Source organism: Thalassophryne amazonica, chromosome 18 (assembly GCF_902500255.1).
Source record: "Thalassophryne amazonica chromosome 18, fThaAma1.1, whole genome shotgun sequence".
NCBI classification, from domain to species: Eukaryota; Metazoa; Chordata; class Actinopteri; order Batrachoidiformes; family Batrachoididae; genus Thalassophryne; species Thalassophryne amazonica.
In genome coordinates, this window is record NC_047120.1 from 54,396,466 (window position 1) to 54,421,930 (window position 25,465).

The 25,465-nt window shown below is 42.9% G+C and overlaps 1 protein-coding gene across 1 annotated transcript in view; it reads left to right on the top strand.

Moving 5' to 3' along the window:
• LOC117530936 (ankyrin repeat and fibronectin type-III domain-containing protein 1) overlaps positions 1–21,833 on the top strand; it is a 322,495-nt gene extending 300,662 nt beyond the window's left edge. Inside the window, exons 12-24 of the mRNA XM_034193900.1 lie at positions 1,442–1,532; positions 7,265–7,372; positions 10,810–10,909; positions 12,774–12,906; positions 13,198–13,317; positions 15,784–15,993; positions 16,991–17,157; positions 17,347–17,497; positions 19,106–19,274; positions 19,463–19,629; positions 20,337–20,544; positions 20,665–21,380; positions 21,492–21,833. Of these exons, the coding sequence (XP_034049791.1) occupies positions 1,442–1,532; positions 7,265–7,372; positions 10,810–10,909; positions 12,774–12,906; positions 13,198–13,317; positions 15,784–15,993; positions 16,991–17,157; positions 17,347–17,497; positions 19,106–19,274; positions 19,463–19,629; positions 20,337–20,544; positions 20,665–21,380; positions 21,492–21,791 (2,640 nt within the window). The 3' untranslated portion in view covers positions 21,792–21,833. The remainder of the gene's footprint in view (positions 1–1,441; positions 1,533–7,264; positions 7,373–10,809; positions 10,910–12,773; positions 12,907–13,197; positions 13,318–15,783; positions 15,994–16,990; positions 17,158–17,346; positions 17,498–19,105; positions 19,275–19,462; positions 19,630–20,336; positions 20,545–20,664; positions 21,381–21,491) is intronic.
• The last annotated feature ends 3,632 nt before the right edge of the window (positions 21,834–25,465 follow it).

A 25,465-nucleotide genomic window follows, 5' to 3' on the forward strand; every position in this document is an offset into this window, starting at 1 on the left:
AGGCCTTGCCCAAGGGCCCTTAGTGATTTTCCAGTCAGGTGGAGAACCCGTTATCTTCTGGACTCAAGCCCAACACCTTAACCACTAGACCATCACCTCCCCTCTAGTGGTGTAGTGTGCAGTGTCGCCACAATTACTTTGAAAAGTCACTTTTTTAGCTACTTTATATAGTTACTTTATTAGCAGCTGCCGACAATTTGCAACTAGTAATCTAACTTGGTTAATCTTAAGATTGAGTACTCAGCAAAGTAACTATTAATTACTTTGCTGAGTACTCAATCTTAAAAATAACCAAGTTAGATTACTAGTTACTTTATTAGTTACATTCAGCAGACAAGTTGCCCGCAGCTGCTAATGATGTAACTGTAAAAAGTAACAAATACAGTAACTTCTCAAAATAACTGTGGCAACACTGCTAGTGAGTGGGTTTTGGTTTTTATAACTGGTGGTTTGGGTGTGGGTATTAAAAAATATGGCAGACGTATTGCTTCCTAAACTTTGTCTGCATCGGTGTGGTGTAGTTAAAGTCATCCAGTTGACGTAATCCGTATGTGCTAATGGTGTTAGCATACAAATTAAATTATACTAAAATTTCACTCAACACAAATACTGGAACACAGATTTACATAGTCTGTTATTACAATTACTCACACAGCACGCTTCCCGCTTGGTTTCCACATAAACAAAATCCCTCTGAAGATTTTGAGAACTGCCCAATAAAAAGGGTATGATTGGATTTTAACAGTTCGTTTGTGACAAAGCTACACAATGAGCTACCAAGCTCCAGCTCGTCCAGCTGCTGGTTTTGACTGATGAACCGTTTAGAAGACTTCTCCCACATGAGGGCCCTTCATACCCTTTACACATAAACCTGAGACTTTATAAAGTGAATTTCCCAAGTGACCTTTCTTGATATGTACAGCAAGTCCCACATACAAGTGATGGACTTGCAGGAAATCACAGTTAATTTTTTGAAGTGTTCATACAGCAGCTTGGGAGCTTGTCACCTGATTTATGTTTGGCATTTTTACACGGGCATGTAGACAAATGGACGCTGCGCTGCTTGTTTGTTATCGTGTGAGAGAAAACCCTTCGCCTCCTCTAAGAACCCTGCTGCCAGCCAGTGCTCCACTCATGTCACATGACAGGGGTCAAGGCAAGGTCAGGAAGTGTCGGCAGCCGGCTTGATTGATCTGGCTGAGAAAGGAGAGACAGAGGCCTGCTGTCTGCACACTGAGCACAGACAGAGACAGAGGATTTAGATACATACACAAATTAAGATTGACAGGGACATAGAAAGAGGCAAATCCAACCACACACACACACACGTATACATATTTACATGTGCATACACACATGCGCTGTTGCACTGTTTGTAGCTTTGTGTGAGCAAATGTTGCCTTGACTAATAACTGTCATGTCATGTGTCCCGTCCTTCCAGGGGACCTATTATTACGTTCAGGTGTCCGCCTACAACATGAAGGGTTGGGGGCCTCCGCTAGTCTCCACGCCTGCCTGTGCTGCACCCTCCAGTGAGTATGAATGTGTGCCTTTTCATTCCTGGTTTTTTTTTTTTTTTTTAAATACATAAAACACAACACTTAGACCCCAGTTAACAACACTTCCAAACAAGAACCTCTGATGGGTTTTGGCTGCCCTTGCTAACTTAACACCATTGCAAAACAGTTTTCACACAGCTAAACTGCATAGTTCTGTGTGTTGTGGTTAAATTACATTAAGTACTTTATTTTCCTGTAAAGTTCTCTTCCAGTCTCAATCCCAATACGTCCTTTACATTGGCTCAGATTTTTTTTTTAGAAAATATCCACTAGAGGGCACTGCAGTTTCTCTTGAACGCTTGCGACAGCATCAAACATGGCAACTGTCGAAAAAGTCATACTGATTTTACTACAAAAGAAAGAGTAGGAAGTAGTGTGCATGGTGGTGGTCTGTGTAGCTATTAAGTACTTCACGACAAGGTTATGGATTTGTCTCAGTTCATGGATGCATCCTCTGTCCTATGAAGATCTAGCCTTCCAAAACTAACCGCTCTGAAAAGAGACCGTCTAGCCCGCAGAGCATTTTGTGATTGTACCATTAGCTTATCCTAGCCCGACCCCTTGTCAGCAACCTTGACAGCTGCACGCAACAAGCGAGCAGAGTGAGCATAACCTGCAGTTTGGCAAAAATTTGAATACATATTAACATTATTTTTAGATAATTGTACATATGGAGCCTGAAACTGTCCTTTTTGTTTTGTTTTTTTTTGTTTTGTTTATTTACGAACCATTAAATCGAACAATGACTCTGAGAATTAGTTGGGCTGTGAAGGATTCACCTGTTGTATCGCTTGTTTTCAGGGAAAGAGGGCTGCATTCGTTGCCTGCTTTCCAACGAGCCTTCAAAATAAAACAGTCTCATAACGCCACTGTGACATATGAGGTTGAAGAATGCAGCCCCAGAACTGGGACACACAGCCTATGCATATATAAATAACTCTTGTCAAAATATTCGGCCATTGCTAATGGTCTTCTTGTTGAACTTTTGCTTTAAGGTTTTGTCTCGTTGAAATCATGGGGGCATGATTACTGCGCCATTTCTTCTATATGAGCAAGATTTCAGAAAGTATAAAATCAACATTTTCCAGGATGTCTCCACAGTCAGTAGGAGACTTCCTGGACATTGATTGTTTTGATATATTTTTTAAATGTCCAAATTTTCTTATTTTACCTTGTTAAATGTGAGCACTTTCTGGTTTCTTTATTCCTGTCTGACAGTAACCCTAACTGAATATGTTTGGTTTGTGGACAAAATAAGACATTTGAGAGTATCTTGGGTTTGGGATTTTGGGAAGATTTTTCACCATTTTCTGCCATTTCATAGACCAAATAACTAATCAGTTAATTGAGAAGATAATCAATAAATTAATCAACACTGCAAATGTGCATCCATGCTACTCTGTGCACACCTAACCCCGTCAGCTCTCATACATTAAGCTGAGTAAGTCCTGATTAGCACTTGGATGGGAGACTGTCCAGGAAGTGCACACACATTTGTCCACATAGGACTGGGGTTGCCTCAGGGAGTGCATGCAGCATAAAACATGTGCAAAATTCTAGTGCAGCTCTCTACCAGAGCCACTGTGGTGTATACATTACTTAAAAAATTAGCAAATAATAAAAATAAAATAGTTACAAAAAGATGTGGTATTACTGCTGACTTCTGTGAATGTTTTGTCTGCTGTCTCACACCCCTGGAGAGGATTTGCACTGATGTCGCAGGTGTAGAACTCGTACCTAAATTTCAGCGTCATGTCAATCAAGCGTTTGGCGACTAAATGTTCCACTTGGTGTTCAAATTGCTAAAACAGGACATTTCATTTTGTTGCATTCCAAAGGATTAAAGGCAGTCGGGGTGGGGGTGGGGGGTGGGGGGGGAACCAGGTGGAAACCATTCAGAAGATTCAGATGGCTTTTGGTGGCTTTTCAGTCGTGTGACTATCCGAGAAATTGTGGAAGAGCTGGGCATGTCACAACATGTCCTGTGAGGCTTCAACACGAAGGCACTTTTGCTGCGTCATCAGCTTCGTGCCGATGAATTTCGCTGCAACTCTTTTCATGGCAGACTATCCGAGAAATTGTGGAAGAGCTGGGCATGTCACAACATGTCCTGTGAGGCTTCAACGTGAAGGCGCTTTTGCTGCGCCATCAGCTTCGTGCCGATGAATTTCGCTGCAACTCTTTTCATGGCAAAATCTTCTGTCACAGTGGAATGTGCCGAAAAAGTGCTGATGTCCACCTCTTCCACAATTTCTCGGATAGTCACATAACGGTCCCACATCACCACAGCGTTCACTTTGGAATGATCCGGTCATTTCTGCACGGCGGCGCGCTCTCCACCGTTGTGCGGCCGTCTTTAAACCGGTTGTACCGCTCCTTAATCTGTGTGATACCCATAGGATCGTCACCGAAAGCCGTCTGAATAATCCGAATGGTTTCCAGTTTCTGGCTAAATTTGATGCAGTCGCGCTGCTCCAGTTGTTCCGCCATTTCCTTGCAAAGAAAAAACGACGAGAGACTACACCCATCCTCACACAAAGGCTGCTTACAAGCAAATGACGCAACCAACAGGCGTGAAAAAATTCATGCATGCGCACAAAGGTTCAAGGTTGGCTCATGCAAGCACATGTGATTCAAATCCATCAGGTTTTTGAAAAAAAAATAAAAAGGTTGGATACTTTTCTAACAGACCTCATATTCTGCGTCAAAAAATGTTACTCATAGATTTGTTCGTTTGAAAATGGTGGCCATTTTTATACCGAAAACAGCCAGTTTGGGTATTTGGACCCAATTTTCTCAAAAACTGTCAGATAACTTTTCTTTTGATTTAAGAAGGGCACAATGTTGATCATTGACACTATTCTCATTCCAAAATGCATCTGTACATTCGTTAGCGGTTTTGCCTTGAGCTTTAATTGAGCTGGTAACCCACAGGGCCTTTACCTCTTTAGTTTTTTATATCCTTTATAATGACAGCAGAGCAATCTCTTGTGGCAACATAATATCACTTCTTCGTTTCTGCAGCAGAATATGTCACAGACATTATTAATGATGGTTGTGTTGCAACATTATTAATCCAACCAGCCATTTAATCACAATAATGAACATACTGCACACCCAAACGGTCAATTGCAGGTTGAAAATCATTTCATAACCACCTTGTTGAATTCTGTGTTTCAGTGTGGCTGCAACGTGACCTTGCCTCATTTATGTGCGAGCACGATTATCTTTATCCATTAGCCTGGCTGATTAGTGGGACCACTCGTTGCAGATGTGAGTGTAATCACAGCCATGCGGTGGTGTTTGGGGCTGGCTGGTAAAAAGCATTGCCTCAGGTTCAGCCAAGGATCATCTACAACAGCTGAGGTGCTGATTCATCACTGTAGTACTGATCTTCTTTCTCCTTTTCTTATAAAACTCTTTGCCGTATCTGTGATTATGATTGTACTGGAGCAGTCGCAACACATCTGGGGAACTCTTGAACATGTTTGTCTTCGTCAGCACACCCTGTTTTTCAGCAAGTGCGAATGTGTCTTCATTTTAAGAGTCTGGGCTTTCCCTCTTTATTTTTTTTTTCAGCTGGCTACCTCCTTCCCTCTCTCAGAGCTAATTTCAATGTCGCGTGTTTGTGTTTTCCATTTGGGCCCACCACTGGAAATATTTGCATGTCTGTGCTGTAGCGCGCAGCGCAAAACCAACAGTGGGGTCCTTATACGGGATCGTGGACGCCCATTAAAGGGCCCGCTTGTCTTGTCGGGACAGGCACCTTTCTGGGAATAGAGCTCACCGTGTTTCAGCCTGTCGTGCTGCCCGGGGGGCTCCGGGAGAGGGAGTTGGGGTGGATGAGGGGGTTATTGCAGACACATCTTCCAGTGAGCAGGCAAAGGTGGTGGCTAGATAACACAGAAGGTGGAGGTGTGTGTAGATCAGCCAGTAGTAGTGGTGCTCAGGGAGTCTGTCAGCCAACCACAGCTTTCTCACACTGGGGTGGGTGTTTTCGTTAATACACACTGGTCCTGTTTAAGAAGAAGGCTGTCTCACACACCTCACGTCGCTAGTCTTACGATCAGTGGCTGCCCCCAAATATTTTGGGGTCCCAAGTCACATTTCATTAAAACCCTGCCTCCCCCCGACTCTCTTAGCTTGGAACTACACTGACATAAGCACCAGCATTATATGATTAAAAAATACTGTAAGTGTAATTTATGTATTTGACTATACTGATGTTTTTAGCTATTGAAACTACAAATAAAACTGAGAGTGGACACCTCTGCCAGTAGAGTAATAACAGCCAACTCCATTATTACCTCCTGCTGCCAGCAATGGAGAGTGGTCAAATTTTATTTTACTTTATTTCCCCATCCAGCCTTTCCACACTTTTTAGAAAGCCCATATTTCAACAAAGTTGAACTCTTGGGGTAGTTTATATTCAGCCAGCATGTGGCAGATCCCACCGCCACTGTAGTCTCCATTCTTTCAGGATCATGTCTGAACACCACCTATGAAGAAATACATATGGAAATTATAGATATGCCATCAGGCTGGTTCTTCAAGATTGTTAAAGAGACAGAAAAGGAAAATCTGTCAAAGAAGTCTTCTCTGACCCAAGGACCATCTTGGGCCAAAGTATGTTTCTTCCAAAGGATAGATCAGGACATGTCTGTCAATAATAATTACATCAATTATTTGACTATTTACATCAGTGGTTATGGAAGAAGGATTTCTTGGAAACTGCGCTGCTGTTTGTGCTAGCTTAACCAGTGATGAGCAGTCTGCAGAGAGAACTAATCTCCCGTGTGACTGACACTCAAACCTTGTTTTTAGTGGAATCGGCGACAGAAAAAGCTTTGCACACAAGAAAGAGGTGTGTGCGTTTCTTTGAGAGGGAGCTGGAACTGGTATTTTAAACAGGAAACACTGAGAATTCTGAACATTTAACATGCACATCTGGATGAATGTGATTGTACACTATGTTGTCAATCAGCCGAAGCCTTGCTGTTAATATGAGTCAATTACAGGTAAGTATGAGTAAAGTATCTTACTTGCCAGTGAAGCAATTCAGTGGTCCTGCCCAAACTAATTTACTTCATTCACACTTTATTTCTTTTAAAAGTCCTGCTTAAATTTCCATTGGGGACCACTGGAAGATCATCCATACATCACACCACAATGTCTCATTTTCCTTCACAGATCTTCCTTTAAGCATATGTTGGATAAAAAAAAACAAAAAAAAAAAAACAGACAAACAAGCAAACTGTCAAACAAACTCTATAGTGTTTTTTTAATGGCAACAAGATAACATAATGTTCAGGATGTTGTCCGTCCATCTTGCCTGTTTTTTGGAAAAAGTTATTATGGCACACACCAAGCTGTGAACTTCCTGCAGAAATCCACTGCTCACCTCTGCATCTGCATCCATCTTTTGTCTGATGTCCACACGGCATCAAGTCACATCCGATATGTTGTCCATCACACATTTATTTGCTTGTATTGCTTATTTTAAGTCCTTATGTTAAGTAGCAGCACATACTATGGTGTCCGTTGTTAAACACCCCCAGGGAATCGGTGTGTTAAGGTGACTTCCACATACAGAAAAAAATGTAACTTATACTCTGGAAAATATGGTATGTGCAGATATAGCTTGTTGAATGCAGAACATTCTGTGGTAATTCCATGAATATTTATTTTGCTGTCAATTTTTGCAGGTTGGAGGGAAATTGATGGTTGTACGCCACGTCTGAAAGGCCAGAAGGAGGCACTCGACCAACTTCTTGACCAGATTAAACAAGCTCATCGCCAGTGTGTCTGCCATGGTATGCACAATGGAATGTTTGGTGGCCACTTTTACTTGAAAGACTTTAGAGCTTTAATGATTTGTGTTCATTTGTTAACACATACTGTCAAATGCTCCTTGAACAGTGACACAGTACAAATGACTACATAGCCACTTAATAGATTGTTGTTTCTGAAATATCCCTGTACTTTGTCGTAATGTAATTGATGGACAATTACATGTTAAAGTTTAACTGATCTTACCACCTAAAGCGTTGTCTTTCACTTTGACAAACACTACAATTATACGTAAGACAATTGCTTTAGGGCTAAACACCTGACAACTTGATGCAACATCCAAAATAAAACGTTTGCTATGGTCCAGAAAATATTGGACCATACTTAGAACTGGGTGAGACACAATTCAGTATAATTGCCAGGATTGAGTTGCTTCTATGTTCTTCAGACAGCGACTGCTTGAGTCTGAGGTTTCAAGCATGGTAGCAGAGATTTGCATGTCGTAGGGTCATGTTTGTTGTTCCTGTAAGAGTCGAATCCTGGACTAGAGTCAGGGGAGGGCATAAATTAACACTGACTACTGCTGCCTTGCCCAACACCGTAAAAGCCCCCCCCCCAGTCTTTCTGTCTACTCACCATACATATATACACACTAAGCTAGACAGGCGCATACATACATCCACATGTACACAAATGGACCTGGACGTGCACAAATATTCAAGTACATGCTCTCTAATTCAAGTGTCAACCTCTCATATGTCCACATACGCACCCTCATTGCAGCTTGGTTTATTGCCTACGCCACCTTCTCCGGCTTGTCCAAACACTATTAATTAAACTGTGAAAGAGGCCTTGACGAATTCAGGCACCCCAGCATTCAGCTCTAATTGCCCATCTTACTCTGTCAGACTGTGAGACCAGGAGCGCTGGAGCTGAGTAAGGACAGAAAAACTTGTGGAGGTGAGAGGTGTCAAGGGGTTCTGTTTTTAATTCTTTTTTTTTTTTACGTTAGTCCAACTCAACTCATCCACCTGAAGAGAAAATTTGTTCTTTTAGCTACTGAATGGGGGGGGGGATTTGTTGACTTTAAGTGGTTTGGGGCTTGGGTCAGATCACCTGGGAGGGGAGGGAATCTGTGAAGGGTTTGGGGACTCAGGGTTTCTAATGAGTTAGGAGGCACGTTATCTTACTAACAGGCACCCACACAAACACACTTACATACATATATACACACACCTCCCTCTCTTGCCTCTAACCCCCTCTGGGCTCACTAAAAATAAACATGTCCCCACAGACTTAACTGACTCTGCTGTTAGGGAGTGGCAAAGGGTAAAGAGGCGCACACGCACACATGCACGCACAAATCCTTGGCTTCATTCGATTGCTCTTGCTGAAGATATGTTGTGTTCCAGCAGCTATAGTATCCTCATGTACCTTATGCACATAATTAGTGTCCTTCTGGGCCTCAAGACCCATCGTCTGCGATTGGAGCCCATGAAATGTCGAAAAACATTCTGCCCTAATCGTGTCGTTGGATGTTTCGGCTGTCAGTGTCAAGACAGTAGCATTTATTTGCTGCTGGAAAGAGCCATTCAGAGTCATGCCACAATTTCTCAAAATTGTCCTGGGATAAAGTAGTTTAATGGGTAGAAAAGACATTTCAGCCCAGTCAGAGACGGAATCTTTAATAAGTCATTGCTTGGGAACCAGATAGCAGAGACGATGACAGTCACCTTCCATTTTGAGCTTGAAGATATTATTCAGGTCTATCTAGTTGTGAAATTTATTGAGGATATCTGAAAGGAATTATTAATTACTGTGTTCACAAAATTGGCGTCACACAGTCCCATCTGCTACTATAAAGCATAAATATAAGCAAAAGCGTTAAGTTTAGGATTCCAAAGATATGGAGTGCAATCAGGAGACGGTTAGAGTGCCAAAGGAGCTCAACTGGAAAGCAGAGCTCTGAATTAATCATATCAGTTGGTTTCCATTCCAACCCTCACCTGTCTTCATGAACTCTGGCACAGATGCAAGCATCCAAAATGTGTTTCCTTCGCAGACCGGGTTCAACTGTAAACCTTTTCAGACAGCGAGACTGTCAGAAGGTGCTGAGGTGTGAACCACTGTTAGCTTGACTTGTAAGGAGCCAAATGATGTGGTGCTGGCATTGGATTCAGATGTCTTTTGGATGTTTCTCTGTGGAGGCTTCTGCAACTTGGAAGATGCCCCAGGGTTGACTCAGAACAACAAATTAAGTCAGAACTGGGAGCATACGCTGATGTTGAGCTTTGCCGCATCTACAACACCTTGAAACCACCTTGTGTCCTGAATGGCCTCCAGCCAGGCAGACAAATGGTCCATGCCCACCTCTTGAAAGTAGCCATTTTTTCTGCTGCAGCCAGGTGAAGCTTAACCATCCCCGTGGTTTTCACCAACCATTAGGGTCCTCAACATTCAGGCACTTGGGTGCTGGATCATGCATAAGCTGACACTCCCTCACAATGCAAGTGATACTCTTCATCAGAGTCTACATAAGCAAGGGTTTATTTGACACAGAGTGATTATAGTGTATATTCTGACCTGGGAATGCCTTGGGATTTTTCAGAAAGGACTCATAGATGGAGCCAGGGAGTGTGCTGTCCATCTAAAGCCGGGTTCACACGGCAGGATAATTAGGCCGATATCGGCCCCTTCCGACAATCGTAAGGGCGCCCCGACAATCGTGATGACATCAAAGATAATCTTATCAGATATTCCTGTCGTGTGTGGTGGGTTAAGAGTGCTCTGATCTGCTCGGAAGGGCGTCAGGAGCGCTCCGATCGCAAATCGGGGATATTCAACATGTTGGGTTTTTTTGGCCCGATATCGCAGCGTGTGTTGTGTCCTCCGACCACAAACGAGCTCACAGCCTGCTGAATGTGACGTGCAACCAATCAGAAAGCGAGGTGACGGACGTACGGAGCGGAAAATAAAATCAAAACAGCTGTTCTGACTTACCAGAAAGTCCGGTGGTCGCGCTGTCTCCACTTCTTTAAAGAACGCCTTTCCTTTTCCTTTTTTTATCGTTTTTCCCTCTGTTTTACATAGTCCACAAAGTACCTCTGTTTGTTTACTCTGAAGTCATGTTTAATCTCGAGAGATTTTGGCGAGATTTCCTGTCTGAACTGTAAATGTTCGTGTGTTAAATCTGTTCGTGTGTGGTGTTGTTGTTATTACCGTGTGACTGAACACCACACACTGTACGACCAAATCTGTTAGATCCATGATTTTTTATCTTCACGTGTGTGGTCTCTCAGGTTTTGGAAACCTAAAGATAATTTTAAAATCCTGTCATGTGAACCAGGCTTTAGTCTGCTGCCATTATAACCTGGACATAATTAGGAAAGGGAATGGAATGGAGGGATGTTATATTACGACAGATTCGTTTCAATTTTGTGTTTCTGTCACGTCTATACAGAACAGTGCAAAGCTCCAGCGCAAGGCAGGAAGCACTCGGTATCAAAAAGCCTGCGCCACCTTTTCCAAACCAACAGCAAATTTGTTAAAAGCTTGAAAAGGTAAATGCTCTTTCTGACTGTCTTTCATCCATGATGTGGAATAGTTATGATTATCATTGCAACAATTTGTTTGTTTGATACATTAGTAATTTTCAAAATGCTGAAGACAGTTTGACACAACAGTGTTGCAGTTGGAAATGTTACTGTTGTTTGTCAAGATTTGCTTTAACATTTGACCTACACAGCGAAGTGTGTATATATATATATATATACGCAAGACTTTTGGTTTTGCTCCCATTTTGTATGAGATGAACTCAAAAATCTAAAACTTTTTCCACATACACAATATCACCATTTCCCTCAAATATTGTTCACAAACCAGTCTAAATCTGTGATAGTGAGCACTTCTTCTTTGCTGAGATAATCCATCCCACCTCACAGGTGTGCCATATCAAGATGCTGATTAGACACCATGATTAGTGCACAGGTGTGCCTTAGACTGTCTACAATAAAAGGCCACTCTGAATGGTGGTTTTGTTTTAATGGGGGGGATACCAGTCAGTATCTGGTGTGACCACCAATTGCCACATGCAGTGCAACACATCTCCTTCGCATAGAGTTGATCAGGTTGTCAATTGTGGCCTGTGGAATGTTGGTCCACTCCTCTTCAATGGCTGTGCGAAGTTGCTGGATATTGGCAGGAACTGGTACACGCTGTCGTATACGCCAGTCCAGAGCATCCCAAACATGCTCAATGGGTGACATGTCCGGTGAGTATGCCAGCCATGCAAGAACTGGGACATTTTCAGCTCCCAAGAATTGTGTACAGATCCTTGCAACATGGGGCCGTGCATTATCCTGCTGCAACATGAGGTGATGTTCTTGGATGTATGGCACAACAATGGGCATCAGGATCTTGTCATGGTATCTCTGTGCATTCAAAATGCCATCAATAAAATGCGCCTGTGTTCTTCGTCCATAACAGACACCTGTCCATACCATAACCCCACCGCCACCATGGGCCACTTGATCCACAACATTGACATCAGAAAACCGCTCACCCACGCGATGCCACACACGCTGTCTGCCATCTGCCCTGAACAGTGTGAACCGGGATTCATCCGTGAAGAGCACACCTCTCCAACGTGCCAAACACCAGCGAATGTGAGCATTTCCCCACTCAAGTCGGTTACGATGACGAACTGGAGTCAGGTCGAGACCCCGATGAGGACGACGAGCATGCAGATGAGCTTCCCTGAGATGGTTTCTGACAGTTTGTGCAGAAATTCTTTGGTTATGCAAACCGATTGTTTCAGCAGCTGTCTCAGACAGCAGTGGCTGGTCTCAGACGATCTTGGAGGTGAACATGCTGGATGTTGAGGTCCTGGGCTGGTGTGGTTACACGTGGTCTGCGGTTGTGAGGCTGGTTGGATGTACTGCCAAATTCTCTGAAACGCCTTTGGAGACGGCTTATGGTAGAGAAATGAACATTCAATACACGAGCAACAGCTCTGGTTGACATTCCTGCTGTCAGCATGCCAATTGCACGCTCCCTCAAATCTTGCGACATCTGTGGCATTGTGCTGTGTGATAAAACTGCACCTTTCAGAGTGACCTTTTATTGTGGGCAGTCTAAGGCACACCTGTGCACTAATCATGGTGTCTAATCAGCATCTTGATATGGCACAACTGTGAGGTGGGATGGATTATCTCAGCAAAGGAGAAGTGCTCACTATCACAGATTTAGACTGGTTTGTGAACAATATTTGAGGGAAATGGTGATATTGTGTATGTGGAAAAAGTTTTAGATCTTTGGGTTCATCTCATACGAAATGGGAGCAAAACCAAAAGTGTTGCGTTTATATTTTTGTTGAGTGTATATATATAAAATTTTGTAACACTTGTGTTCTGTGTTACTGTCCAGGGGCCTCTATTTAACATCCATATTCTACAGAGATGACAATGTGTTGGTCACTCCAGAGGATCAAATTCCTATTGTGGAAGTTGAGGATTCCTACTCGAGTTCCCTCATGCAGGACTTCCTCTGGTTCACAAAGGTAAACAAACAGAAACAAACAACAAATCAACAATCAATGAATAAATTGATTTCAAAATGAATCAGCGAAAAATAGGCAATTCGAAAGAGTTGGTTACATTTCTCAGATATTTATTGAGCTACTGTCTGTATTAAATGGAAGTCAAAATCAAACCAGTTGGATTACCAGAACACACCATTGGATAATGTCATGGCATCTTCTGATGAAATGTAATTGCAGCTCATTCCCAGTAGATATTTGTAATATTCTTTATTCTTGCTTGACATTTGTACGTTACTCTTCTGGCTTCAGGTATCCTACTTATGGGAGGAGATTCCTTGGCTTCAGCAGTGTCTAAATCCCTCCCAGTCATCCTGTTCCTGTATTCTGCAAACACGCTTAAAAATGCTGCAGGCTGTCTCCCAACTACAGGTAACGGTTCTTTGTAGAACCATGAGACCCATTACTTTCATTATCACAAACTATGGTTTTTAATTTGAAGCCGTGATTCAACTGCGGCTATAGTATGCATCATATTAGATATGTCTTTGTGAGCGCCACCTGCTCCAAGCCATATGAGGTCTGTTAGAAAAGTATCCGACCTTTTTATTTTTTTCAAAACCATATGGATTTGAATCACGTGTGATTGCATCAGCCACGCTTGCACCTTTGTGCGCATGCGTGAGTTTTTTCACACCTGTCGGTTGCGTTATTCGCCTGTGAGCAGGCTTTGTGTGAGCAGTGGTCCACCCCTGTCGTCGGATTTTTATTGCAAATAAATGTCTGAACGATTTGGAGCTTTGCTGCATCAATTTTTTCCAGAAACTGTGAGAGACCTCCAGGTGGTAACCATTCGGAAAATTCAAATGGTTTTGAGGGACGATTTTATGGGGATTACACAGATTAAGGAGTGCTCCAGCCAGTTTAAAGACCGCCCACAGCTGCTGAGAGCACGCCGCGCTCCGAGCGCCGATCGACAGGCTGAAACAACCAGATAATTTCCAACGTGAAGGCTTTGTTGATCCGGGACGTTGTCAGACTTACACAAAAATGGCAGGAGACGTGGACATCAGTACTTTTTCGGCACATTCCACTGTTACAGGAGTTTTTTTTCATGGAAAGAAAAGCGGACGGATGCGCCACCGTGCCGTTCATGGCGCGGGACAAAACCACCTCCGTGTTGGTCTCACAGGACGGCTTTCAGATGGCTTTCAGATGGCTGTCGGAGGGTTTTCAGTCGTGTGACTAACCGAGAAATTGTGGATGAGCCTGGACATGCCAGGACATGTCCTGTGAGGCTTCATCACGGCGTTGCTTTGCGCCATGCGGTTCCACCGCGACGCGCGGAATTCCTCCGCACGTCTGTCTCAATGTGCCGAAAAAGTGCTGATGTCCACGTCTTCCGCAATTCCTGTGCTAGTCAGAGGACGTCCCAGATAAAACACAGCGTCCAGTTTGGAAATGAACGGCACATTCCACTGTTACAGGAGTTTTTGTCATGGAAAGAGGAATGACTGAATTTATTCACACGACTGAAAAGCCAGTGACAGCCGTCTGAAAGCCATCTCAAAGCTGATCCTTGATGCAATTCAACCTCTACCTTGAAATCATGTCATTCCTACTGCGCATCTCAATACTGTCGTGCAGTCCTTGAACATGTCCTGCACCCACCCTACCACAGACGTCCTCATGCAATACCGCATCTCTTCTGTTGGTACCCTGTCATAAGCTTTTACTAAATCCACAAACATACAATGCAACTCCTTCTGGTCTAGTCTATACTTCTCCAACAGCACTATCAATGCAAACATTTTTTAGTGCTCTTCTTCCTCTGCGTAAATCATACTGCTATTCACATATCTTCATGTCTTTTCTAAGCCTGCTTTCCGGTACTCTTTCCTTTAACATTCATGCTGTGGCTGATCACTTTTATGCCTCTGTAGTTGCTGCAACTCTGCAAATCACCCTTATTCCTAAAAATTGAAACCAGTATCCATTTTCTCTTCTCCTCAGACATCCTCTCACTTTCCAAGATTTTACTGAACAATCTGGCTAGTAACACCACTGCCATCTCTCCTAAACATTCCCATGCCTTCATTGGTATGTCATCTGGACCAACTGCTTTTCCACTGTTCATCCTCTTCATAGCTGTCCTCACTTCATCCTTACTAATCCGTTGCACTTCCTGATTTACTCTCTCCACATCATGCAGGCACATCTCTCTCTCTCATTTTCTTCATTCATCAGCTTCTCAAAATACTCCCTCCACCTTCTCAACACACTCTCCTCACTTGTCAGCACATTTCCATCTGCACAACTCACTCTCAGGTATCTGTATGACTGGGTCAAGGAGCCAAGATGAAGCAAAAATGAGTGATTCATATCTGCTGAGCTAATCAGAATTACTCAAATTGGGGTTTATTATGTCATGACCAGTCCTCCATACAAACTCCATTTGGACTATCAGGTGTGATTACAGGTGTGGCCATTACCTGTCTGTGCCCTTGGACAAGGCACTTCATCTGTAGTGTCCACGTCCACCCAGCTGTAAATGGATACTGGTTTTGGCTGGGGAAGTAACCTGTGATGGGCGGGCATCCCATTCAGGGGGAGTCATAGGCTCTTATCTGCTTCGCACCACTCTATCCGCAGCAACACCCCCCGATGGGCCTCATGGCTTAGGACTCATTTACTTCTTCTCTTTCAGTAGCATCCAAATTGGATGGGACATTGCCACCCAATCATCTTGAAGTTTACTTACTCAAAACTTGCAATACAAAGAATTAACAGTTGACAATTGGAACTTTCTCTGAAACATTTTGTCCTCTGTAGACAAATATTGTTCCTACAACATTTGGGTCAGTCAACTCACTGCAGTTATCTGATGCCTTTCCTCAGGGAATGCTGGGAACTCAGGACTTGGGCCAGGTGTATTTTGAACCAATCAAAGACAAGCATGGTAATGCCCTCCTGGTGCTTTTGAAGGACATGAATGCCTGTACAAACCTAGATGGAGTGCGCTGGACACAGCTTTGCAAACTCCAACGCAAGTCAATCTCATTGCCTGAAGAGCCCACCTCCTTGGACATGCTTCTGATGACACTCCACGTGAGTCAAAGAAACAGGCTTATTTAAAAACATCAATTTTGGAAACCCTGATGTCTTTGTGTTGGAGAGCATAAGAACCTGCAAGGTTTTACTCAACAGTGGTGGTGGCTTTTAACAGATGTGTTCTTTACACATTTGTCCTTGACAATGGCAAAATTTAAGAGTGCAGCAACAACAAAATATCCCCATAAGAAATGAAAGCATTTCTTTGTTGGAACTGACATACTGCTATTTATGCTGCCATTCGCAGAAAAGAAAAGAGACAAACATGAGGCTGCACTCATGAAACAATTGGACCATAAATTGAAATGTGGTTTCCATTAGGAGTGCTGTTTGTGTGCAGACGCTCTTCATTTAAACAAATATTAATCATCACAGTGCTCTTCTTACAAGTGTCACCTTCTTTTTAAGGGCTGAGGACTGATTTATTTATACTACTGCAAGATAAAACCTGGTTCAGCATTTATCACTCCACAGTCTATGTACTTTAGAAGCCATTAATTCAGGCAAAGTGTAATTAATCTTTTAACACACTAAGCTTGATTATAGCCTTGCTAATTGTTTGTGGGTTATTTTTTTTAAACTATTGCTTTGCACATGGAGTTGTTTTGTTGAAAAAAATCACAATATGGAAAGAAACCATGAGTTGATTTTTCTCTGTGGGGCCCAGTGCACTTGATAGCATTGTTGTAGCACTGGTTTGTCTCCACTGTGAGTTAGTTTATACTTGTGGTTCCAATACAATGGTGATACGGCCTTTGGCAAAACCACATTTCACAGAAGTATTTTTTTTGTGGTCAGTTGTGGACAAATTGTATGATTAAATACTTAGAAATGTGCCAAAGCACTATTGTGTTTTGGTGACGAACACATCAACAAAACATGAAAACACAGCGGGCCAAAATGTCAGAATGCCATTGGAGACTGAAATCAGATATAATTAGGTCATTTTAATGTTTCTAGTGTTGCTTTATGTCCTTCTGTGTACTGTTCCCAGGAGAAGTTGGCGTACCACAGGCGGAGCAGGAAGTTGTTGTCTCCAGGCTTATATCTGGGCTACCTGAAGTTGTGTACTTCAGTGGAGCAGATCAGAGCTCTGGTGCCTCAGAAACTACCCAATGTCCTCTGTCACACCAAGATTCGAGACAACAGCCACGTGTCCAGGTTGGGAGCACTTAACGTGACTCTGCGTGAGTGGATTTGGGATGGTTGAGCTGTGCTATGGATTGGTTGAAAATGATACCAAATGGTTTTGTTTCCATGCGGGTGATTATGTGGTTTGTTGTGCTTTAAAAAATTGGAATTTGATTGGACATCAAAATTAATAAACAAATGTCTGTGTGATGGGTTTAGAGAGGAGTGGCAGTGGCTGCAGGCCCTCACCTCTTTGGAGGAGTCACTGGAAATGGACAGTGATGTACATAGTGGTCCACATCGCCTCCTTCAGGACCTCCGCAGTGCCATCAAGGACCTGATGGCCCACATTAATGTGCCAGGAAATCAGGTAAAAAAAAAGTGACATTACAGTAAAACTTGCATATAATGGATTTAGTTGGATCAACAAATTTTGTCTGTTATAATTGAAATCTGCTGTATGTACAAAACAGACAAAATACGTTATATGTATGTAACGGATTACATAGTTTCAATCAGGAGGCACCAAACGATCTACAGAGAATCCCCAACACCAATTAGGCTTACGCATTTCCTTGATTAAACGCCTGATCTTGAATAGGGACCTGCCTCATTTAATGGCTGGGTCAAAACATCGTCTGAAAAAATAAACACCTGCCATAAATTATGCGCATTAAAAAGTTTATGTTTGGTTGAGTCACTCTTTTTTCTAAGTCCACTGCAGAGTGGTACCTTAAAATCTTAAGCCTGATTCATGCTTCTATAACTCCATAACTCCGTGGCCATGCAATGACGTCGACATGCGCATCACCCTTTTGACGTTTTCTGTGTTATTGCAATTTATTGTAGGAACAGTGGCTTTTTCTGAATCAATTTGTCCCTCAAAGAGCTCCACTTCTTTATACAATCAACCTCCAAACCAACGGTATGGTACGTGCGGTTTCCTCCATGAATTGCGCGTCATTTGAGTGTCTTTTTCCAACTCCATGTTGTAAAGTTGGTAATATTTGCGGATTTTTTTGGCAAACATATTTAATCCATGATCAAAATATAATCACCATGTGCACTGCAAAAGCTTTTAAAAATGACAGGAGAGGAATGAGTGAAACTGGAAAAGTGACCAATCACAGCCTTTGCAGTCGCCGTCATTTAGCAGGTGCACGTCAAGCTACAGAGAGGGTTCACAGCCACGCAGGGGGCTCTGATCTAAAGCGGTTGTCTTGGTTCGTTACACCCGGGATATGTGTGAAACTTGACCATATTACAGTGCAGGCAGCATTTTGTTAATAATTACTGGCCTTGAATCAAGTCCTGCCTCATTTAGGTGCCGCGTCTGAGCACGGTTTGAAAAAAAAAAAACGCCCCGGCTTTTAATCAAGGAAATATGGTATCCACTTTCCTCAAATCGGCGAGATTCAGTGCTGAACTTCATTTCGTACCTCTGTTACTGGGCACGTCCAGACTGCTCTGTCCATTACACATGAGGGGTTTTTAATGGAAATACATTGCGACGGGATGGGAATTTTATCCAACGTTAGCAAAAATCATTATACAAAATCTGGTATATACTGTGTTTATTACATGGAAAACCATACAAAAGTACTGCGACTTTTGCTTTTGTCTGGTGAGTGCGAGTATCCGGTTTATATGATGACGGTTTAGGCGAGTTTTACTGTACATCTAAAATGATCTGATGTAGCAAATTCCTTTCTTTGTACTCTTACAATTAATTTGGAACTTTAAGTAAAACATCAAAAGAAAACTGGTCAGCACAATGTCTAGAGGCCTAGCAATCTGTGATTATACTTCATAGCTGGGCTACCCCAGTAAATGCCAGAAACCTTTTAACATGCCCACTCCCCCTCTGCTTTCTGTACAGATTTTAATAAAATAATAAAATAATTATTTTGCTGCTGTTAAGGGAAATGTAACGTCCTACTGCTCCTTGCCCACTGAGATCTTCTGTCTGTTTGTCCAGGCACAAGATTTCCGTATCTACAGCCAGGAAGTCTTGGAGTTTGGGGAGAAAGTGTCTTTCCTGCTCCTCCTGCCACCATCAGATGAGGTTTGCACAGCCCCTGGTCAGAATAACCCTTACTCCCCCCGCTCTGGCTTCCTCACCCTGCCTCTGCAGATCTTTGAACTTGGTTAGTGTGTAAATTATGACAAAGATAATCTGTGTTAAATAATTTAACCATTTGCAGTAAACTGTTTCCACATATGCTTGCACTATGATACTTTACAACAAATTGTAGATTATATTTTCACCTGTAATTGCAGCTACACCACAAGTTCCTCAAACTTATTATCACCTGATTCCCTTTGTCCTTTCCAGTCCACTTTCACACTTACTGTCCCAGTTTCATCGGCCAGTATTGCAGGGTGTCGGCCCTGCTCGAGCTGGAGTCCTTCATGTCCCAGCAGGCACTGAGGGAGGCCTTCTCCGAAGAAGAGCTTCTCGCTGCGAAGAAGAAGCACCAACAGATTCAGGAACACATGCAGGTAAGGGAGCAAAAGCCAGAACTTGCTGACCCTGCCTGTAAGTCCATACGGGTCAAATATGAGGGGATTTTTGATAACCCTATTTTCCAGATTACAAGTTGTAGGATTTTTACTTGTTTGGGAGGTGTGACTTATATACTGAAAAATCACTTATCATTATTATTATTATTATTATTATTATAGTAATTATTTATTTCTATTGGATTTTCCCCAGAATCAGTGCACTAAACAAAAGAAACTGATATTAAAGTTTCACTACAACAGTGCACAAAAATCCCAAATTAAAGAGCTGATTTAAAAAAAAGCCAAATTTGCTCATGATTTTATTGTAGTGTTTCCAAAACTGTGGGTCAGCAATCAGTGTTAAATATTGTCCATTCGCTGTTTATCTGTCCGTCCTCCGTACAGCATATGCTATGGGGTGCACATATTAAGCTCTCCCTCTGGGAAATGCTGTTAATAAGTGAGTTCTGCATACAGAAAAAAAAGACTTTGTACTACAATTCAACTTGTACGTTTTTTTTGTTTTGTTCTGTTTTTTTTTTTTGACAGGTGCAACTTATATTCCAGTGTAATTTATATTCTGGAAAATATGATAATTGTTGGGATTTCATGCATTTTTTGGACAGAAATGTTGATCTAAAGTTAGGCTGTGGTTGAGACTGTCACAGAACTAAGATGTTATGTTCTCATTAACTGCACAACAGCAAATGGAGGAGGTGTGGCGCGACGCAAGGTGGATAATGGATGCCTTGCAATATGCCCGCTACAAGCAGCCAACAGGAGGCATTTCCATCAGCTGGATAATCGACTTCTCCAAGGATGTGATGCCTGACAAATCTCCTTCCACCTCCTCCCAGCCGGATTTCATGCCCTCGCCCATTCCTTCACCCGAAATCTGCCACAAACATTCAGGTCAGGCAAGAATCTGCAGAACCGACAGAGATATGGCTGTTCAGATACATTAATCCAATATTCTAGTATTATTTTGCTTGAAAATACGCTTATCTTTATTCTTTGGCTTCCAAACTGTAGATTTTGCTGGACTGTCAGATGAAGAGGGCTCCTCAGAGGTCTTCCTCACTACTGACAGTGACTACGACTCCAGCCGTGCCCAGAGCCCCCGTGAGCTGGACTTGCTGCCTCATTCGCCCCTCTCATCTTGTCCACCTCTGGAGCCTCGTGCTTTCCTGCGAAGCGATGGGAGCACCACCAGTGGAGGGATGGGTGTCGGGGGAATTGGATGTGGTGGTGGTGCTCTGAGGGATTCCACTCCGGACGTCCTCCAAGCGTCAGAGCCGCAGCTCGGGAGAGAAGGTGAAAGGTGCGGAGGGGTTCGCTGCGGAAGGGAAAAACGGAGGGGGCCCCCCGAGCTTTTTGACAGTGACTTCATCCTGCCGAGCAGGCAGATCGAGCTGTTGCACATCACGGAGAAGAGACAAGCCTTGTGCGTAAGAACCAGTAGCCTAGAGTTCCCGTCGACCACATCAGCCCACCATCAGCCTTACTCCCAACTACGTACTTGCACCTCACCCGCCTCTTCCCCTCAGCAGCGATGGCACAGACCGTCGTCAGTGGATCGCTGTTGCTCGGCTGAGCGCTGCGTACAACGGCTTCCGCCCAGTCGCACCTTGTCAGAAGACAGCGGCACCCAAAGGCTCTCCTCCCCATCCTCCGTTGCCCCCAAGAAAGCCACGCTCAGAGTGTACCCACAGTACCGCACCGGTCTGCCCAAGGAGACCAGTGTTAAGGTACAGAGCAAAGTAACATTTTGACTTGTTAAAGGAAAACCCCGTAAAACTAGCAGTGTTTCTGACGTGCTGATGGTGGTATTGATTGCTCCTCCCACTCCTCTGTTTCAGCTATGTGTTACTCCGGTTACGTCAGCGAAGGAGATGGTCCAACTCGTGGTGCAGGAGGTGAATGTTGTGTGCCGTCGTATTTTTGGTGGCAGCGGCGAACAGGAGCAGTGTGTCTACTACAGCGCAGAGCAGTTAAAGCACTTTGGCCTGGTGTTGGTTGTGGATAACAGAGAAAAGTGGCTCCAGGATGATTTCTGTCCCCTGGAGCTCCAGAACCCCTGGCAGAGGGGAAAACTTTGCGTTCGCATTAAGGAGTACTCTCCCCTCGCGCTCAAATACAGCCGAGCCACCACAGTCTGACCTTTGCAGGAGAGACTAAAGACTCATGTCAGAGTTCGTTGCCATGTGCACATTCTTTCCCAATAAACGTGTGTTGAATTTGTGTAACTGTCACCTGAGTCTGAAGTGAAGCTTTGGACAAACCATCCACAGATTCCACTTTAACATCCTGCTACGTTGAGAAAATGGTTCATATTTTCTCTTGCGTTCTTATTCATCTTGGAATCTGTTTCTATGAAATGTGCTCTCCCTTCATAAAGGACTTTTTTTATAAACATCTCAGACCCTCATATGGACACCAAATGAACAAATACAACACAGAACAAAGGGAAAACATTTTGTGTGCTTTCAGAAATCATCTGACAGAGAGGAAAATTAATAGTCTTTGTCACTTGTGGCATGATTGACGCCAGCACATTGGGTGATGCACGTTGCCAAAACGGCATGGGCAGCGTCGCCGGCTCCCCGGCCGCACGTGGACGAGACTTTTCCTGTGAACTCTCTTTGTGTGTTTCCCAAAGAGCTGTCGGCTGCAGCCACCCAGCCCCGTGTTCCCAGGATGTGGGCTCTGGATCAGGCCCAGAGGGCACAAAAGGTGAAGTACAGAGGGGGGCCGGCGTCTCTACTGAAGGACGTAATCGGCTCGACGATTTGGCCCGTCAACCTGTCACTCAACTGCTGTTGGCCACTCATGCCTGCAAGCAAAGCAGCCGAGCAAAATAAAGATGGAGTGAGTGAGGAAGGAGGGTGGAGGCAGCATCTTTTGAGGAACCTGGCAATGACTCCGGTGCTTGTTCTCCCCCCCTTTTTTTTTTTTTTTTTGCAGGAACAAATCCGCTGTAAAGTCAGCTCAGTAGCTAACTAACAGTCATCCTCTCCTGAAGTAACACAAACTAAAACCAGCTAATTTGGATTTATAGCACAAAGATGAGCAATATGTGTGTGTTTTTTTTTCTCTAATCAAGTGAAAGTGCAAAACATTCAGGACTCTACTGAATACATCCAATGTACTGTAGCCACCCTACGCTAACAGGTAACCAGTTCAGTGTTATGTTGTGTTCAGGTCTGATGCGTCAGAAAACGGTGCCTGTCAGTCTAAAGCAGGAATCCCAAACGGATGACAAGATGCCCACTTTTAGTAAGTAAAACACCTCTATTACACTAACCATGTGCTGGTACTGAGGCCCAGTATATAACCAGCTCACATTTCCAGCAAGAATGATGCAACGATGTCAGCTGAACAGACTATTCCCAAAACAAAAAATCTATAAAATGATTCTGTCTGTTTTGCATATTTCACCAGCATTCTCAAGATGAACTAACTTTAGTGCGGAAATGACCCAGTTTGTCAGTCGATCTGGAATGAATCCACTGTTCGGATAGTCAGTTCTCATCGTGTGTAATTTATCAGGGAAAAACACCAAAATTTTAACACGTTGCAACTTTGTAATGTAAGGATGTGCTTGTATCTTTGATTTATTTGAGACAAACTGGTTTTGATTGGTCTGACACTGTTATACACGAGGACATTAGAAGGATTTAAATGGCTTGAATCATGTTTTCAACTTTAAGACGGATGTTGATTTTCTTCCACTAGTAAAATGACGAGGTAATCAGATTCTATGATTATTAATAACAAAATGCTGTGAATGAGGAAGAATAAAATTCACAACAAGAAAAAAAACAACTGATGAACACACTGAAACATTGTCTTTATCCCAGGATCACTGTTATTGAGCCACTAAATATTAATGATGGTAGCCTATGGTGTTGCAGACATTTATCTTTTATGTCTATTTTTTCATGACCTGGAATAACTTTGGGTGCACAGACTTAGTTTTCAAAGTGATCAATCAATCAATCAATTTTTTATATAGCGCCAAATCACAACAAACAGTTGCCCAAGGCGCTTTATATTGTAAGGCAAGGCCATACAATAATTATGTAAAACCCCAACGGTCAAAACGACCCCCTGTGAGCAAGCACTTGGCTACAGTGGGAAGGAAAAACTCCCTTTTAACAGGAAGAAACCTCCAGCAGAATCAGGCTCAGGGAGGGGCAGTCTTCTGCTGGGACTGGTTGGGGCTGAGGGAGAGAACCAGGAAAAAGACATGCTGTGGAGGGGAGCAGAGATCGATCACTAATGATTAAATGCAGAGTTGTGCATACAGAGCAAAAAGAGAAAGAAACAGTGCATCATGGGAACCCCCCAGCAGTCTACGTCTATAGCAGCATAACTAAGGGATGGTTCAGGGTCACCTGATCCAGCTCTAACTATAAGCTTTAGCAAAAAGGAAAGTTTTAAGCCTAATCTTAAAAGTAGAGAGGGTGTCTGTCTCCCTGATCTGAATTGGGAGCTGGTTCCACAGGAGAGGAGCCTGAAAGCTGAAGGCTCTGCCTCCCATTCTACTCTTACAAACCCTAGGAACTACAAGTAAGCCTGCAGTCTGAGAGCGAAGCGCTCTATTGGGGTGATATGGTACTACGAGGTCCCTAAGATAAGATGGGACCTGATTATTCAAAACCTTATAAGTAAGAAGAAGAATTTTAAATTCTATTCTAGAATTAACAGGAAGCCAATGAAGAGAGGCCAATATGGGTGAGATATGCTCTCTCCTTCTAGTCCCGTCAGTACTCTAGCTGCAGCATTTTGAATTAACTGAAGGCTTTTTAGGGAACTTTTAGGACAACCTGATAATAATGAATTACAATAGTCCAGCCTAGAGGAAAGAAATGCATGAATTAGTTTTTCAGCATCACTCTGAGACAAGACCTTTCTGATTCTAGAGATATTGCGTAAATGCAAAAAAGCAGTCCTACATATTGTTTAATATGCGCTTTGAATGACATATCCTGATCAAAAATGACTCCAAGATTTCTCACAGTATTACTAGAGTTCAGGGTAATGCCATCCAGAGTAAGGATCTGGTTAGACACCATGTTTCTAAGATTTGTGGGGCCAAGTACAATAACTTCAGTTTTATTCTGAGTTTAAAAGCAGGAAATTAGAGGTCATCCATGTCTTTATGTCTGTAAGACAATCTTGCAGTTTAGCTAATTGGTGTGTGTCCTCTGGCTTCATGGATAGATAAAGCTGGGTATCATCTGCGTAACAATGAAAGTTTAAGCAATACCGTCTAATAATACTGCCTAAGGGAAGCATGTATAAAGTGAATAAAATTGGTCCTAGCACAGAACCTTGTGGAACTCCATAATTAACTTTAGTCTGTGAAGAAGATTCCCCATTAACATGAACAAATTGTAATCTATTAGACAAATATGATTCAAACCACCGCAGCGCAGTGCCTTTAATACCTATGGCATGCTCTAATCTCTGTAATAAAATTTTTTGGTCAACAGTATCAAAAGCAGCACTGAGGTCTAACAGAACAAGCACAGAGATGAGTCCACTGTCCGAGGCCATAAGAAGATCATTTGTAACCTTCACTAATGCTGTTTTCTGTACTATGATGAATTCTAAAACCTGACTGAAACTCTTCAAATAGACCATTCCTCTGCAGATGATCAGTTAGCTGTTTTACAGCTACCCTTTCAAGAATTTTTGAGAGAAAAGGAAGGTTGGAGATTGGCCTATAATTAGCTAAGATAGCTGGGTCAAGTGATGGCTTTTTAAGTAATGGTTTATTACTGCCACCTTAAAAGCCTGTGGTACATAGCCAACTAACAAAGATAGA